The 18,438-nt window shown below is 38.4% G+C and overlaps 1 protein-coding gene across 2 annotated transcripts in view; it reads left to right on the forward strand.

Annotated features, from left to right (window-relative positions):
* The first annotated feature begins 2,959 nt into the window (after window positions 1-2,959).
* The window catches only part of LOC308358126 (protein EURL homolog), a 31,149-nt gene continuing 15,670 nt past the window's right edge, over window positions 2,960-18,438 (forward strand). Inside the window, exons 1-2 of one of the 2 annotated variants that reach the window (XM_080828171.1) lie at window positions 2,960-3,356; window positions 4,267-4,400. In XM_080828171.1, coding sequence (XP_080684297.1) covers window positions 3,223-3,356; window positions 4,267-4,400 — 268 coding nt within the window. In that variant the 5' untranslated portion in view covers window positions 2,960-3,222. The remainder of the gene's footprint in view (window positions 3,357-4,266; window positions 4,401-18,438) is intronic. The other variant, XM_080828172.1, reaches the window with a different exon arrangement.

Consider the following 18,438-nt stretch of genomic DNA (forward strand, 5'->3'; position numbering starts at 1 on the left):
ATCCTTAAAACAAAAGGATAATCGAGATCCTCGGAAAGTTTAAAAACAAAAGATCAAGCTGATCCACTACTAGATATGGAGAATGACTTCTCCTAAGAAACAATACAATCTGAGGGAACATGGAACAACATCATTAAAAGGCTGAAAGACAAAAAAGCTATCTTCATCTTCCTAGAATTCTATATATACAGAATGATTCCTTCAAAACTGAAAGTGAAAGGGACACCTGGGTGGCTCAGTTGGTTAAGCGGCTGCCTTCGGCTCAGGTCAAGATCCCAGAGTCCCGGGATTGAGTCCCACATCAGGCTTCTTGCTCCGCACAGAGCCTGCTTCTCCCTCTGCCACTCCATCTGCCTGTGCGCGCTCTCTCTCTCTCTCTCTCTCTGACAAATAAATCAATAAAATCTTTAAAAAAAAAAAAACAAAACTGAAAGTGAAATAAAGACACTGTCAGACAAATGACAGCTGAAAGAAACTGTTACCAACAGAGCAACACTACAAAAAAATAACAAAGGAAGTTCTCCAAGTAAAAGAAAATGATACGAGCTACAATATGGATAAACCAGAAGAAGGAAGAACATTGAAATTGGTAAATATGTGGATAAATATAAAAGTTATTTTATTCTCTTATTCAATTTCTTTACAGTATAGCTTATTAAGGAAATAATGCATTTGGAGTACATAACACATTTGAAATAAGATATATAGCAATATATGATCAGAGTAGAGAAATATATTATTGTAAGCTTCTTACATTTTACATCACATGTTATAATTTTATTCCAGGTGGGTTGTGATTAGTTAAAGATGAATCCACTAAACCATGCCTATATTCCAGCCCCCAAATACATACATATATCCATCTACACACACATGAAATGTAGATAGTAGAGGAGATAAAATAGAGACAAAATACTAAACAGAAAAACAAAACAAAACAAAAAACTAATCCAAAGAAGCCTGGCAAAAAGGTAAAAGTAACAAAGGACATATAGGACAAATAGAAAACAAAAAGCAAGATGGTAGATTAACCCAATATATCAATAATTACATTAAATGTAAATGGATTGGACACACCAATTAAAAGACAGAGATTGTCAGACTGAATTTAAAAAGCAAGACACAGCTATGTTTGTCTAAAAAAATGGAGGACAGGAGAGGGAAAAATAAAAAGAGAAGAAAAGATACATATGGAAATATTCATCATGAGAAAGCAGGAGTGGCTGTATCAACCTCAGAGAAAGAAGATTTCAGAAGAACTATTACCACAGAGAAAAGGAAAAGGGTTAATTCATCAAGGAGACATAACAGTACTAATTGCATAAAATGGCATAACTCCTTGGGAAAGCATTTTGGCAATTTCTTTTAAAAGTAAATATGTACTTACCATATGATTCCACAATTCCACTCCTAGGTATTTACTGCAAGAAAGAAAACATGAACACACAAAAAGATCTTTAAATGAATATTCATAAACTAAAAACAACTCAGGGGGTAACAAATTGTGCAATATTAATAATAAAAAGGAACTACTACAAAACATCATCATGAATCTCAAAGTAGCCAATCACAAAAGAATATATACCATTTAATTCCATGTACACGAAGTTCTAGAAGAGGCAAAACTTGCCTTTAGTGATATAAATTACATCAGAGGTTGGGGGTGCTTGACTGGGGAGAGGCACAAGGGAATTCGGGGGTTGTGGAAATGTTGAATAAATTGATTGGGGTGGTGGATACACAGTGTATACATTTGTCAAAATTCCTACCTTTAAAGTGTGAAAATCTTATTTCTGTAAATTAGGCCTGGATTTGTTGACTTAAAAAACAACAACAAGGGTTGGGAGTTTTAGGAAGATTTAACAGGGCAAAATGTCATAGAAAAAAAAGAGATTAACTCTGAAAATTGAAAAGAACTTGTATCACTATAAGGAAAGTCTTGGTGATTTTATAAAGCACTTTCATTGAAAAGATGTATAGAATCCATGATACAAGACATTTTAGTAATAACTACCTAGACTGAGAAATTCAAATAGAAAAAGCACAGATTATTCTATTTCAGTTAATGCTTCTCAAATTTAGGGAGTATAGGAATCACCAAAGATCTTACTAAAATACAGGTTCTGATTCAGGAAATCTTGGGTAAGGGCTGAGATTCTACATTTCTAACAGAACACCAGGTGATGATGATGTCACTGGTTCATTTACTGCACTTTGAGCAGCAAGAACACATCATTTTTCTGAGGCATCGATGGTTTGTATCAGGCACCAGTTTGGTCTAGAAGTTTCTCGAAATTATGGAATCCATTTCTACTATCAGTTAGGTGCAGACTGACAGCCCAGCCCGCTTCCTATTTAGGAATGTAACCAGTCCAGGTGCTTACGATGCTGTTGAAAATAACAGTGATTTTTCCATCAGCAGCCTAGGGTTCAAGTCCCAGGTCTGTTCCCAACCAACTATAATCTGAGTTAGTCCTTCCTAGGCTGCAAAATAAGAGAATGGTTCCTGTTTCTCCTCTCTATGCCGTCGTAAAGATTACAATAGAAAATGTAAGTGAAAGTACTGCATGAGCTATAACCTAAAGGGGGGAAAAAAAAAAAAAGACTTAAAACCTCAAGCAAAGTGGACAAAGGAATTTAAGTACCAGAGTCTGAGAACTGGGCCTGACCTAAAAGTAATGGGGACCGGGTGTCCTAGGATTTTCCCCGTGGGCGTGCAAGGAATGGACCATATTAGAGGGGAGGGGAGCCCCATCTAAAAAGTAAGGTTCTGTATTTGAAATTGTCCCTAAATTACGAAACCTGAAATACGAACTTTTCCCTTATGACATATTTCAACTGGAACCTAACTCGACGTTCAGTGATACTACTGCTTCAGTCTACTTATCTCAAACAAAATCCTACCCACGCATCTCTGTCCCCTTCTCCCATCCAACCGTCACTTTTCGGCCCCCGCCCCGGGGCAGTAGTTTCCACTACGCACAAGGGGGAGGAGGCAACGGACTCCTCTATCTATTCGCCTCGAAGAGGGGCCCTATGAGTCGCCCGGCGCCGGAGAGCCCTGAGAGATACGGCCGAGAGAGGCGGAGTCACGAGAAAGTCCTAGCCCAGGACGCGGCGTCGGTGCAGGCGGAGAGAAGGAGAGTCCGCAGCCGCCGCGCTGGCGCGCAGCTTTACCGTTGACGGTACCTCCCCGCGCCTCCCCCCAGAAGCCTTCGCGGGATGGCCTCGGCGGGAGGGGGCGGGGCCGGACGCGCGGCTGCCGCCTCCGCCGCGGCCGCCTGCGCTGTGGCCGGAAACAATAGTGGAGGAGCCCGAACCTCGCCGAACTGCTCCTGCGGCGCGCGGAGCCGACGGTAAAGACCTCGCGCCCCGGTTCCCGACCCGCCCGTGCCTCAGCCCGGCGGTCCCGCCGCCTTCGCGCTCCGAACCCCGCGGCCCTTCGCACTGGTCCGCGCGGGGCGCCCCGACGGAAGGAGGGACGGACTCCGGTCCGCTGCATCCTGAGCGCCGGGCGCGCGCCCCCAACGCCGGATGTGGAGTGGGGGCCCGGCTCCCCGAGGCGCTGAGTCCAGGGCTGACTTGGCCCTTGGAAACCTTCTTCCCGGGTGGGAGAAAGTCCGGGGCGAGGGGACCGCAAGGCACCTCCCAGCCCGGCTTGGACACCCCGGCTCCGGCTGTGCCGGACCCGCACGGGGGAGCCGCTGCCCGGCCTTCCGTGCCGGTGCTTGAGACGCTGCCGGGACGTCCTCCGGTGTTCGCGCCTCCACGTGTATTTTCCTGCCGCGCATCTCCGATAGGAAGCCTCGCTATGTCGAGTTAGCGAAACGCATCCAAGGGTTCCCACAATGAAGTTAGCAAAGCAGTGTCCCGAACAGGTCGTTTTTCCTGCATTTAACAGCGTTCAGTAGGTTGAAAGACCCCTTGGCGGCGCCGCTAAGCTCTCTGTTACTGGGCCGGGGATGGGGCAGAGCAGAAACCCCCCCCGCCCCCGCAACTGCTTTCCTTCAGATCTCCTCCTCAGCCGAATGAAATACAGGAATCAGAAAAAGGCACTTGGGCATAGTGACACCTATGGCAAGCCTTTAAGTTTTACTAGCTTTGTGTCATTACACAGAGAGTGATACTGAAGCGCAAGTATGGCGATGCTTGTTTGATGAGTCTGTTGCATTAGATAAACGGCATCCTTCTCCTAGAAGTTCCTAATACCACCGTACTGGCAAGTTCTAGAAATTGGGTAACTCTCCCTTTCTGTTTTTTTAACAGGGGCACTATGAACGAAGAGGAGCAGTTTGTAAACATTGATCTGAATGATGACAACATTTGCAGTGTTTGTAAACTGGGAACAGACAAAGAAACCCTCTCCTTCTGCCACGTTTGTTTTGAACTAAATATTGAGGGTAAGGACACGGCGTAGATTCATTTTATGAACTTTACTTTTGCTGAGCTACTTTATAAGGTAAAATAAAATTTCTTGAATGATTGGAAATTGTGCCAAGTATGGTGTGTGAAGATCTGTTAAAGATGAGGATTTTTGGAAAGGAAGCTGAAGTTCTCACAGCTGTGATCTTAAAATTCTTTTTTTTTTTAAGTCCCACAGTACTATTCCCGTTTTTGCTAATCTAAAAACAAAGTATGAGTATTGACTAGTAAACATGTTTTCTGGGTTGAGACCTTATTAAGTTGTCGTTTAAAACTGACCTGTGTGGATGGTTTTGTTCTTTACCTTGATGGGCAAATGTAATTGAATTCCTTTGGCCTTCCATGCTGGTACCTGACTTTTTTAAATTTTTAGATAACCTCTTTTCAGTAGTCACACACATTTTAATAATTTTTAAAAATTAAAAAGGTTTTTTTTTTACATTTCTTAATATTATCTCTGAAAACATATGAAAAAGAATTCTCCAAATATTAATAAAAATGTTATCATGTATTATTTGTTTGGATTGGCGTACAGTTGGTGTATGTATGGACATGAATAGTTTGCCCTCAAGAAACATGTGGGATATGTTTCTTTAATCTTAATGTTATAGACCTTGATTTTTAAAAAACATTTATGACTCTAAAAAGAATCTTAATATTTTTATAATAAAAGCATATAATTATATTATACTCATTTTCCATTTAAAATCATATGGGTTATAATAGTTTTGCCATTTTACTCTCTGGAAGAATTATAGTTGCTGAACATGATCACCGATGGAAGATCTTGAATTTCTTGGGGGTAAATAGAATACATACAACTTTGGCTTTAATAACTGTAGTAATTATAACCGATTTAAAAGGGCTCACTTAGAAATATGATTCTTGTATAGCATCTGAATTACTATGTCCTTAATAATACTACTGTGAAAGATCTAATTTTATGTTCTTTGAAAATAGAGTTGGCCCTGTATATTCTTTCACATTGTCGATTTTGATTTGGGGTGGCAAAGGCATTAGAAATGATCCAGCTCAAACCTGTATTTTACATGGAAGGAAACTGAGGGCCAAATAGGACGGTTCAGGGTTGCTGTAGTGGTGATACCAGCTGTTGTTAGGGCCAGACACTATAATAAAACACCTTACATGGATTACCTTATTTAACTCGGAATAGCTCTGAGATGGCTTCTGTCATCCATTTTAAAGGTGATGGATCCTAACCTTTGAGACCTAAGAAGTGCCCTTTGAAGTCACACAGCAGTAATTGACATGCTGGGGTTTGAAGCCTGGTGATCTGTTTCCAGTATATATGATCTTAATTCCATTGATCTATTGTCAGTAGTTATTTTAATTGATAGGGCTAATATTAGAAACCCCTTTTCCTGAATCCTAATTAGCTATCCTTGCTACTCCGGCAGCCAGCTTTTCCTAACCAGTGCTTCTGACTAAATCATTAGTGGTGATTGTGCTGTGATAGACTATTTCCACAGAAACCTAAACTTCCATAAGTTGCTTTTCTAGCCTTTTTAAAATATGCCTTTTAACTGTTTTTTTGTCATTATATAGGGAATATACAAATACTCCTCAGGTACCACTTTTGTAAATATTTCATTTCTGATAATATCTTTTTTCTTTAAAGGATTTATTTATTTCAGAGAGGTAGCACACTTTCTGAGAGCATGGGGGTTGGAGGGCAGAAGGAGCAGAAGGAAAGGGAGAGAGAATCTCGAGCAGACCTATCACTGAGCATAGGCTGTATTTCAGGAGCCTGCGATCATGACCTGAGCCAAAATCCAGTCTGACACTTAACCAACCAAGCCACCCAGGTGCCCTGTGATAATATATTTCTTTTAATTTAATTTTTATTTTAGTAAGATTCTGTGTATTTGAGAGAGAGCATGAACGATGGGGGAGGGGCAGAGGGAGAGGGAGACACCCTGCTGAGCAGGGAGCCCAATATGGGGCAATGTAGGGGTTGATCCCAGGACCCTGAGATCGTGACCGAAGCCAAAGGCAGATGATTAAACAGACTGAGCCACCCAGGCACCCTGCCCCCTGATAATATTTACCTTAATATGTAAGTAGAAGTTATATGTTGTTGAAATAATAGTTACATTTAACTTAAAAGACAGTTCTCAATTTGAATTACAACTGTTCCATTTTGTACTCTACTACGTAGACTCAAGATTTTATATTTTAAAATGTCAATTAAACCTTCATGAGAAAACATTATTTTAGAATTAAACTTTCATCTCAATTTATTTGATGTGAGTTCTCCCAAATATACACATTTTTATATTTACTGCGGTGACAAGCTAGTTGTTTTTTTTGCGTTTTTTTTTTTTTAAAGATTTTATTTATTTATTTATTTATTTGTCAGCAAGAGAGAGAGCACGCGCCAGCGAGCGCGCGCGCACAGGGACACAAGCAGGTAGAGAGGCAGGCAGAGGCATAGAGAGAATCAGGCTCCCTGCCAAACAAGGAGCCCGATGCAGGACTCAATCCCAGGACCTCGGGATCATGACCTCAGCTGAAGGCTGCAGCTTAACCGATTTAGCCACCCAGGTGTCCCAGTGACAAGCTAGTTCTGTTATAACCACTTTAACTTAATGTCATAAGATTATTATGAGAGAAAAGGGAGGGAAATGAGAACTCTGAATTACACAAAATTTTGGTTTTCATATCAGTATACAGGTTTTTAAAAGTCAGTTTAAAAATGTGATAATAAAGTAGTCATATACCTGAAAATCATATACCTGAAAAATAACAAGGTATATTCTTGTCTATTATATGTAAATTGTATATAATAAATATATATTTTATATAATATTATATAATATTTAATAACAAATACGTATATTTTTGTTTATTATATGTAAATCTGTTAAAGTCTTTTAAGGTTTCTTTCCCCTTCAAAGCTGTTAGCACAATGCCAATTAATGAATGTAAGAGAACTTGTAAAAACATGACATTTAACTTTACTAGTTTGGTGTAATATTTTGCAGTATGGTAATTTTGATCTCACCTGGTTTCTTAGTTTATGAATGGCTAAATTTGCTCTAAAGCATGCTATTTTCTCTGCTAAGAGACCAGTTAAAAATTTTCTTGAGGAATAGTAACAATTTACCTAATTTTGAGTCCATACATTTGTAGTAAACAAAAATATTTTATGGCTTTGGGATTGCTGATTAGGTCACATCAAAACTGGCCTAATCAAATGGCCTCTTGTTTAAAAGTTGTGTGCATGCATATATTTATAAAATGAAAACAAAAGGAGAAAGAGAAATAACAAGACAGTTAAATCTTACTAGATTCTGTATTCTGAGCATGGCTTTAATTTGCCTTTTTTTCTGTGACTTTATAGTAATTAAAAGGAAATAGTACCAAATGTTGAATACTTCCTTGTATACTTCAAGGACCTAAGAAGTGTATTTGAGAATTCAACTCTTTTAAAGTGCTCATAAGATTGATTTTTCTTTGTACCTGTAATTCACCATTAGAATAATCTGCCTATGGATTAGAAGACAGATGCATAAACTTCGTAATACTTGTGGCCTATATCCATGGCTCTTAAAACACTATAAACTTGTTTGTGTGTATATGACCAGATACTCTAATATGCCTCATAGTCCATTATGCTAAAATCTCTACAGTTAGTGATGAAATTACTACCTTTCCCTAAACTATTGAGACTGGGAGAAAGTTAGCCCAGGACGGTCAGGAGCCGGTAATGAGACTCAGTTGTACAGGGTAACAGAGTCAGAAATGAAACTAGAAGGGAGAAGGATCCAGAATTCTGATGTTACTTCATGCTGTCTGTTTTCATTTTGTGCCAAAAAGCTGTGCAAATAATTCTTAGAGCATCCCTACCTTCCTCTAAGAATTGACTTCCTTTCTTTTCTATGGAGATTTTTTTTTTTTTTCCTAAGACTAGATCAGTTCCTCTTATGCCAAGCAAGGTTCTAGGCTAACTTGATGGCTGGTTAGTAAGCATCACTAATGCTTACTAGTGCATCTCGGCATTCTCCCCCTAATTTGTTGAACTTTCTAGGAAATTTTCTAGAAGTCAATCCAAATTCAGATCCTCAGTAATCTTACTAGCAAGAAAAATCCTAGGTGTTTTTTCTTGGTTAAGGCACTGGTGAACTTAGTGATTACTACTAATCTCGTTCTTTCTTGATTCTGTATCTTTGACCAAAACAGTGTTCACATGGTTAGTAGTCAGGGAACAGTTTGAATCTCATCAAGCCCTGATTCAGTTTGGATGTGAAAACTGGTTATTTACTACTGAGTCTGTCATTAGTTCTTCCAGTGTCCTGCTTCTGACATTCCAGCATCTTTCGAAACGCTTCAGTAAAAGGACCCACCCCTTGTGATAGGGAAACTGTGTTAAGTAGCTAACTGAATCTGCAGTTAGCCTCTTTCACTTGTGTCACGTAATTGCAGATATCTTACATTGGTATTAAATAAAGAGAGCACTTTTAAACATAAAACGTACTGTGACTTGAACTTTAACTGGGTTATCTTTGATATACTTAGAAATACTGCCACGAGGTTATTATTTTTTTTCTTAACTGCCTTTTTGATGCCTTTAAAGTGCCTGTGACACTTTAAATAAACTGAATACTTTTTAGTGGCAGTAACAGTAAAACCTCATTATATGGTCAGAAATAGGAAGGATGGAAGTGGCAAGTGGGTTTGGCTGGTGATAAGTTTAAATTGTAGAATATTTTTAAAGAAAAATAATTGAATCTAGGCTAACAACATCTAGTGAAGACTTGGGACTTAACTGGTAAACCATTTATGAGGAGCCAGGTTCCACAGTCTTATCCCTGGCTGCTTTGTAGTTACTCCCAACTTTCCCTCCCTTTGAACTTTGTTACATTTTCTAATTCTAAAGTCTAGGATAAACTTAAAACTTAGATTGTACACAAATTTTGGTTGGGAAGTTTTATCTTAGGAATGAGATCTGACTGTACATTACAGGAAATCCAGGTAATAATGGTGAAATAAAATAGAATGGATATTTATATCTCCCATATAAAAAGAAGTTGAGTCTGAACTTGGTATGGTAGCTCCATGATTAGAAGGTCTCGAGCTGTTTCTGTTTCTCTATCCCACCTTCTTTACCACATACTTAACCACCTTCAAGGTCATCTGTTAGTAGTCTCCTGCATCTAAAAAGGAGTTTTTCCTGAATTTCCACCTCGTAGTTTCTTAGACATTTCATTGCCCTTTAAGAGAAGCTGCTCCAAGTAAAATCAGTGTTTTTCCAAGAAAGGGACAAAGAATATTGAGTAGGCAACAGGCAAAAGCAGCCATAGAGAGGCCTTTCTAGTAATTAAAGGTTATTCCACATTGAGGACAAACTATTTGAGCTCCAGCTCATACCAACAAGTCATGCTCTAATGATTCTTCTAATCGTGGAGTTAGAACTAGAAGGGATTTTAGCAAAATGAAGGATTGTATTCTGAGGATGGGCGTGCAGCCAGATCACACGTGGACTTGTTGCCAGAAAGCTGTAAGAATTTTCAAGTTCCTGACCTATCTCAGTATATAACATGTAATGATTAATGCTACTGCTCTTAAGAGACACCCTCTCCCGATATTTTACTCTGTTAGAAACTTGTGTGATGAAGCAAGTTAGAGATTAGAATCTTGGAAAAACTGTTCCTACCTTCTCCCTGACTCTGTTGATGATAGACCAACATGGTAATTCCACCTCCCTCATACCTTTACAAGGAAGATTGCTTTTCTACAGCTGGACACATATGCCACTGCTCCACTTCTGCTCTGCTGATGAAGCATGTGGGCCTTGGACTCAGACTTGGCCTTGCGTCTTTGTCCTGCCATATCCTAGTTGGCTTTTCTTAGCCAGATCCCTAAGTTTCTGTGTCACACTGGTTCTCACATGTAACCAGGAAGAACAGTTTCATATTTGTATTTCTTAATCTTGAGATTATTGTGCCAGAATCTATTTCAGAAGGCCGAACCCAGTTGTTGCCATTTGTTCCAAGAAGAGTACTTGGCAGAGTAACCATTGGAGCACAGATTGGTTTGTTCCTGATGCTCAGGCTGGGGCTGCACAGTAATTGAAGCGTAGTGATCAGGAGCACAGGCTCCTGAGACCATGCTCCAAAGGTCCAGAAATGCCAGGTCGGGCAGACATTCCAGAGCAGACTGTCGGCATTCAAATTCCCGTTTATTAACTGGGAGAACTTGGACAAGTTACTTATGGGTATCATTACTCTGTCCATTCAGCAAGAGGTATACGCCCATCTAACTTTTATTTTTTATTTATTTATTTATTTTTAAAGATTCCATTCATTTATTCATCAGAGAGCACAAATGGGGAGAGCAGGCAGAGCACCAGGGGGAGAAGCAAGCTCCTGGATGAGCAAGGAGCCCAATGCAGGACTTGATCCCAGGACCCTGGGATCATGACCTGAGCTGAAGGCAGATACTTAACCAACTGAGCCACCCAGGCATCCTGCCCATTTAAGTTTTAAATAGGAAATGATTCATATTTATTTTCTTCCATTTAGTGACACAGTATATAGCTAAAGTGCCAGTAGAAATGACTAGGAAGGTGGGAAACCCTCACTTTGCCAACGATTTTTAAGCAGAATCAAGCGTTTATTATAGCTAACAGAGCTCTCCCATCAGGACTAAGAGGTAAGTGGTAGTAGTTCCATTTGTATATGACAAAATGAAGGCTCTGAGGTCAAGTACAGTTGCCTTAAAGTCACATTGGACACAAGGGATTCAGGTCAGGTCTCTCATGTCAGAGTTGTACCACTGTAGGGAATGAACATTTCTGTTTGCCCTTTGTCATATTTTAAGAGCTTAAATTAGAGACCAGAGCCTGTATAATGATGCCATTCACTCAGTGGTTTTCCTGATGTTTCTGATTAGTCCTGATAATCTATATAGGTTTTTGTTTTTCTGTTTTTTCAGTGTTAGCATACTCTGTCCTAGGCTTTTTATCCTCAATCTTTGGGCTTTCCTAACCTTTTATATAATGAAAACTAGCAAAATAATTCCTGCCTCCTTTCCTCTTCTTCCCCAAGCTACACATCAAAATATGCAACTAATTTTTAGACATTTTTATCTGTATAACCCTTCAAATTAAATGTCCAGATCTAAGCTATTATTCCTACCCTATCCATATCTTTTCAGAATGAGTGAATGAATAAATAAGCTAATTCTCCCTCCATCCCTTTAACCAAAAACATCAGGGCTGGAAGTCAAGCGTGGAGAAGGTGAAGACTTCACAAGCCTAGCTAAAAGATAGGCAAGGTGGCTCCACAAAGAGAACCTAGCTGTATCTTTTTTTTTTTTTTTTTTAAATTTTTTATTTGACAGAGAGAGAAATCACAAGTAGGCAGAGAGGCAGGCAGATAGGAAGGGAGAAGCAGGCTCCCTGCTGAGCAGAGAGCCCAATGCGGACCCTGGGATCATGACCTGAGCCGAAAGCAGAGGCTTAACCCACTGAGCCACCCAGGTGCCCCCCTAGCTGTATCTTAATTCTTAAAAAGTTCCTTCTCAAAGCAGCCTTCCCTGCCTTTCACTGCCCCTTCCCCCCACCACCACTACTCTCCCCAGTGTTCTTTTCCTTACAGCACCCTTTTCTTCATGGTACTTATTATAATTATTTACTGTAGTTGTTTGTGTGTTTGTTTGTTTGTTTGTTTGATGTGCTTCCTTCCCCCATTTGTAATTCCATAAGGGCATGGATTTCTTTTAGAATCTCTTTTATTTGCTAGTACCTAATCAGCAGCAGCACAAGGACTGTCAAGGAATAATGAATATTTGGCTGATGAGAGAATCAGTCTAAAGGAGACTTCAGAGTACTGCTTTTCTTTACATTTCTTTCCCTTTAAACTTGCTTACAGTGAAACTTCTCTGCTGTTTTTCTGCCCATTTACAGAATTTCATGAGATCTTTCAGGAGTCTACTAAAGGTTTTATGAATCTTACTAGTAGAACTTTGTACCACATTCAAAAAAATAAAATGTAGCCAATAATACTAACTGATGATAATTGGCTCTTTTTCAATCAGGAGGATAAACAGTATTTTTCCCCGAAGACTTTTAACAGGGCTATGTTTAGAAAGAGGATTTCTAGATTCATTTGATATGTTGCATTTCTCTTATTCTGGACACCCTAGCAGAGCAATTTGTGCTCATAATGATGACCCCAAGGCATAGGATGATCCTGAGTCCTTTTTAAATCAGTGATAAAAGCATATTCCTTAAATCAGTAATTTAAAGTTGAAAACAAGGAAGCAGAATATACAACCCAGAATATCTTAGAAATAGCATCATAATTTTATAATTATATAATTATTTATAGAAAAAGGATTAGTTAGAATATTTTAAAATGGCATTCTGGTTCAACTTCATAGTTATTTCATCCCATCCTGTGGTCAAAGATGAAAAATGTTTTATGAGATACGGAAATAATTCTAGATTGAAAATCTTTAATATATAGGTCAAAGTTATTCTCAGTAAAGGGATATAATTTTTGTGATTAAAATAATTTAAAACTGTTACTGGAAAGTTGATAAAGAGAAATCAGCTACCCAAAAATAAGAGTAATTTTTCCATTGCATGCAAAGTAATATTGGCCTGTAAAGAAAGAAGACAAAGATAGGTTTCTCTATTGTCTGGAAGAAGTGAAATATCACTCTCAAGTTGGGAAAAGCTAGTTCAACTGTCAGTAGATACTTAAGGCACTTGGACTTTAGATAAGGGACTTATCTAAATAATAGGTATTGTTTGTCAAGTATTATGACCTTTACATGCATTGTTTTATTTCTTAAGATAACTGTATGAAGTACTGTGTTATCCCAATTTGATTAATAAGGAAAGTGAGCAGAGTGTTTAGGTAACTAGTCCAAAATTGCACAGCTTACATGTTCAAACCCAGTGCCTCCAATTCTAAAAACCAAGGGCCTAAATCATTTCTGCCTCCAAAGAAAACTATGTGAACTATTAAAATTTAGTAGATACTAACTAACTTTTAGGCAGAGTTAGAGATGAATTGTACAAATGTGAGTATTGAGGCAAGGAACGAAATGAGGGTCTCAAGAGACATGTAATTTTTAAAAATTATTTCTACCCATATATTATTTGATTCATCTATGTTCATTAGTATATCTGAAAATGTACATTTCTATTGACCGAAGAGAGTGGAGTGATGTTGTCTCCATATAGATTATAATCTCAACAAACAATCTGTCAAGAAAATAGTTTTTAGAACTCTTGGGTTGGACTGGTAATGATCAGAGAGAAGGGACACACACATGTGGCTGTCTTGTCATTCCTGCCCAGAAGAGATTAGCTAGTGGAGCGTAGGCTGACATTTGCTAGAATCATGCAGATGTCAGCTGGTAATGAGGGTAGTGGCTCTAATGCTGTTCTCTTCCTCTTAACCATCCAGGTCATGGAGGCTCATATGCCTTGATTAGTCTTACTCTCACGAAGAACTAGGGTTCTGAGTAAAGGAGGCAGTCAGTGCAAACACAAGTGAAAATGTTAGCACCATTTCTGGAATTGCACACGATGTTCCTTTTGCTCATCAGCCCCAATAAGTGCCTGGGGATGCTGTGAGAGAGATAAATGGGTAGTTTATGAGGTGAGTTTTCTAGTTTTCTGAGTTTAGAAGATAATGAGCAATGAACTTAACTGCATCAATAGAACATTTTAGAAATATTTAGGACATACATAGAAATATTGTACCTCTGTTGACGTTGTAATAATAAAACTTGTAATTTTCAAGGGTTTATTACTAAATATAATATAAAAACAACATATCTTTATATTTGTATAGCACTTTGGAAATTAGAAGGTACTTTTACAGCACCTTAAATTTAATCTCCACATTATATAGGAAATTAACATTGTGAGTTTCAAATATAGTTGAATTTCAAATATTTTCAAATATATGAAAAATGTATGTGATTGAAACCAAAGTGGCTAACACAGAAAAATTGTCAAAATGTGTTATTAACTATAGTTCTAGTTAGAGTGGATTTAAATTATGCTAATCCAATTTGGCACACCATCTGTTAGGCTTTTGATAAAGGGAATAAACCCATTAAACACAGCCTTGGATTTATAGTTTGTGATAAGGGAACATCATTTATTTACAAATAATTTTAAATTAGTTTATCTATTTTTGGTTGTTTTTTGCCATTTTTGCTTTCTCAGTTGTATACCAGTAAGGCAGAATAATGATTTGTGCGTACCCATTAAAATCTGAATCTCATAATTAAAGCTATGTGGTTGGGCCCATGGCAATTTTTTAAGCTCAGTTATTTAGTAAATATTAATTAAGCAACTGCCAGAAATTATTCCAGTAGCTGAGGATAAGACATTGAACAAAACAAACATAAATCCCACCATTGCAAAATTTACTTGAGAGAAGGTAAAAGACAGTAGAATAAAGGAATTATATATCATGTTAGAAGAGGATAAGGGGGGCTCCTGGGTGGCTCAGTGGGGTTAAAGCCTCTGCCTTCGGCTCAGGTCATGGTCCCAGGGTCCTGGGATCGAGCCCCACATCGGGCTTTCTGCTCCGCGGGGAGCCTGTTTCCTCCTCTCTCTGCCTGCCTCTCTGCCTACTTGTGATCTCTGTCAAATAAATAAATAAATATTAAAAAAAAAAAAAGTAGAAGAGGATAGGGATTATTTCCCTTTATGAGGTATAAATTCAGTCACTAATATATTTTTCCATATATTATCTTACTTAAAATTCACACTTAATGTTCATTTCCTATGTAGTAATTTGGAGATTTTAGTAGACACTAAAAGCACCTTCCTGTCTCTATAAAGTATTCTACAAATATATTTAAATGACATTTTTAATATCTAAAACTTAGGATAACTGGTGGAATAATATCTACAATGAATTCAAGGAACAAAAATTGCCAGTCTGATTTGAAAACAGCCCACATGTTGAGGAAGTTTAGTGGCATTGGGGAATATCTCAAAATTAACATAAGATACTTACCGATCTTTAAGTATTGGGAACAGTGTAAAATATGTTAGTTTTTGTATTCTTTCTACTTCCTCATTAACACTATTAATATTTACCCTGAGAACATTTCTGCTTATTATTATTAAAAAGTCTCCTTTATAATCTTGAATATGTTACTTTGGCTTCTCAGAATATTTTCAGGATATCAACAATTTTTAACTCAATGTCAAGCAACATTCTGGCTGTATTTCTACTACAATGTAGAATAAATACAATATAGATAAAATACAATTCCTACATACTGTATCAGAAAGTTCTCCAGAAAACTTTTAGGTTACCAGTGTATTTATTAACTGTGTCTGATGAATACTAGCCATGAGTGTCTTGAGAAAGAAATTAAGATCTTAATTAATCCAGTTAAGTGTGGATATAGAAAAATTTCATGCTTTTTACAGACTGTCTTCTTCCTCCCACTCTTCTTAATTCATTTATTTACCCTGTCCTCCATTTGTTTTAACTTGGGCTTACTCATTATCTTACCTACCTACAGTTATCATCTCTATACCCTGCCAGATTGACCAAAAGGATGATTAGAAGGGCAGAAATGCTCTTGTGTCCCATATTTAAAAGGAAAAATCAAGTGAAAACACTTTCTTTCCTTTAAACCATAGTTCTTAAAACAGTAGTGTTCATTCAAGGTCTCCTCTGTCCTCCCATCTCACTCTTCAGCACCCTATAATTGGCCACCATTTTCAAAATCTGACATTTAACATTTCCCACTTTCTTGAAATACTTGACTCCCTGGATTCTATGATAAAATATATGTCTTCTTATTTCTATCCAATTTTCTGTCTTTCCAGGTTCATTGACTGTTACAGGTCCCTGAAATACTAGTGTTTCATTGAATTTTGTTCTTGTCTTCTCATATTGCACTCCTCGATTTCTTTCACTGCAGTGTCTTCAACCATACCTCTCCTTTACCACAGACACAGTGCCAGGCCAAACCAAATCTTTCTTCTAAGTGCCAGATCTGTACATTCAATTGCTTGCTAGACCCCTCCAGTTAGATATTCTGAACGTGTCTTGAATTCGTTTCTTGAACTAAATGTATCTCTCCTTCCATATACATATGTAATTTATATTTCATTCATCTTTTGTTCACATGAAACTGTGGGCTCCATATGCAGAGATTTTGGTTCAGTAGGTCTAGAGTTGAGTCTAGAAATTTGCATTTTAACAAGAATCCCAGCTAACTCTTCGGCAGGTGGTCTCAGGAGCAAGCTTTGAAAAGGCACCATTAGTGAATGAAGAGTTGCAGGTTCTTCAGGACTTTCCATGTAGAGTTCTGTAGGTGCAGGGATGTGTAAAGCAGAAATCTTACCTAGGCTCTGCTGTTCAAGCTGTGTGCTCTGGCCGGGATGATTTTCTGATATACAAAGGCGAATTGGCCTGTTAGTTAGCAACAGGTCCTATCTGCTACCCTGCTCCTTCCACCCACCCTCTTTTTGCAGTCTGTCTTTGAGTCCTATTGGTTCTCTCCCATTTGTTCCCTACTTTTCATTCCCACTGTTATAATTTTGTCCAGGCCCTTTTTCCTCCTTAACCAGTATTTCCTCAAGACCACTTAGTTCATTTCATAAATTTAATCTCTTTGTCCCCATCACTGCCCTGCACCCCCAGTTCTCTCTCAGTATCAAGAAAGGTCTTTAAAGTACAGATCTCTTCGTGTCATTCATTGTCATAGAACTAACTATCCACTGACTCCTTGCCATTTTCTTCAGGTTAAGTTATTAGCTCCCTAACATGACTTTTTTTTTTTTTTAAGATTTTATTTATTTGACAGAGAGAGAGATCACAAGTAGGCAGAGAAGCAGGCAGAGAGAGAGGGAGGGGGAAGCAGGCTCCCCACTTAGCAGAGAGCCCGATGCAGGGCTCGATCCCAGGACCCTGAGATCATGACCTGAGCTGAAAGCAGAGGCTTAACCCACTGAGCCACCCAGGCACCCCTCCCTAACATGACATTTAAGATATCTGAGCTGAAATCAAGAGTTGGATGCTTAACCTACTGAGCCACCCAGGTGCCCCTGAGTTTACCTTTCTGTGATTTGATTTCACTAGGTTTTTCTGCTCTAGCTTTCATCATTTCCCTCATGTAGCAGCTGCTGATTTTCTTTGGGGCAGGAGAACTGTTTTCATTTGAAGGTAGATCCTTTTCCTTGCTACATACATTTTTAGTCTAAGAAAATTCTCACAGTCTTGATAAAACTTGAGAATTTTAGGCATGTGTGTGTCTTTTACAATTTCAGTAGCTCAGTCTTTATTGTTTCACTTAGTCCATTGGAACATACAGTACAATACTTAAAGCATAATATGTCTTGGACTAAGGAATACTGTGTTCTTTCCCAAACCAAAATGTATTTCTTCACAGGCATTTTTCAGATGTTTTTCATTGAAAAAGAAAATTATGCTTATTATGGAAAAATCAAAATACAGGATGCAACAGAAATGTTAAGATTCATAGGCCCACCTGTCTACCATCAATCTCTTGATACTTTTGGTATGTTCTAAATGATTTTCTGCCGTAGATTATGTATGTGCATGTGCACACAGGTAGAGTATATTGTATTTAAGATTTTATTTATTTGACAGAGAGAGATAGAGAGAACACAAGCAGGGAAGTGGGAGAGGGAGAAAGCAGGCTTCCTGCTGAGCAGGGAGCCCAATGGGGGGCTGGATCCCAGGACCCTGGGATCCTGACCTAAGCTAAAGGCAGATGCTTAACGACTGTGCCACCCAGGCGCCCCAGTATATTGTATTTAAAAAATGAAATCAAACTATAGGTACCAATTAATAAGCAGCCTTTTCATTTACTATATTAGGAACATCTTTTCTATGTTAGATAAAATTCTACCACTTTTTCTTTAAGGTTGCATCCCATTGTACCCTAATTTATTTAACCACTATCCTATTGATGAATGTTTAGCTTCCTTGCAGTTTACCAGTACTAATCTTTATATGTACATCTTTTATGCTT

This window comes from Martes martes (assembly GCF_963455335.1).
Source record: "Martes martes genome assembly, chromosome: 1".
NCBI classification, from domain to species: Eukaryota; Metazoa; Chordata; class Mammalia; order Carnivora; family Mustelidae; genus Martes; species Martes martes.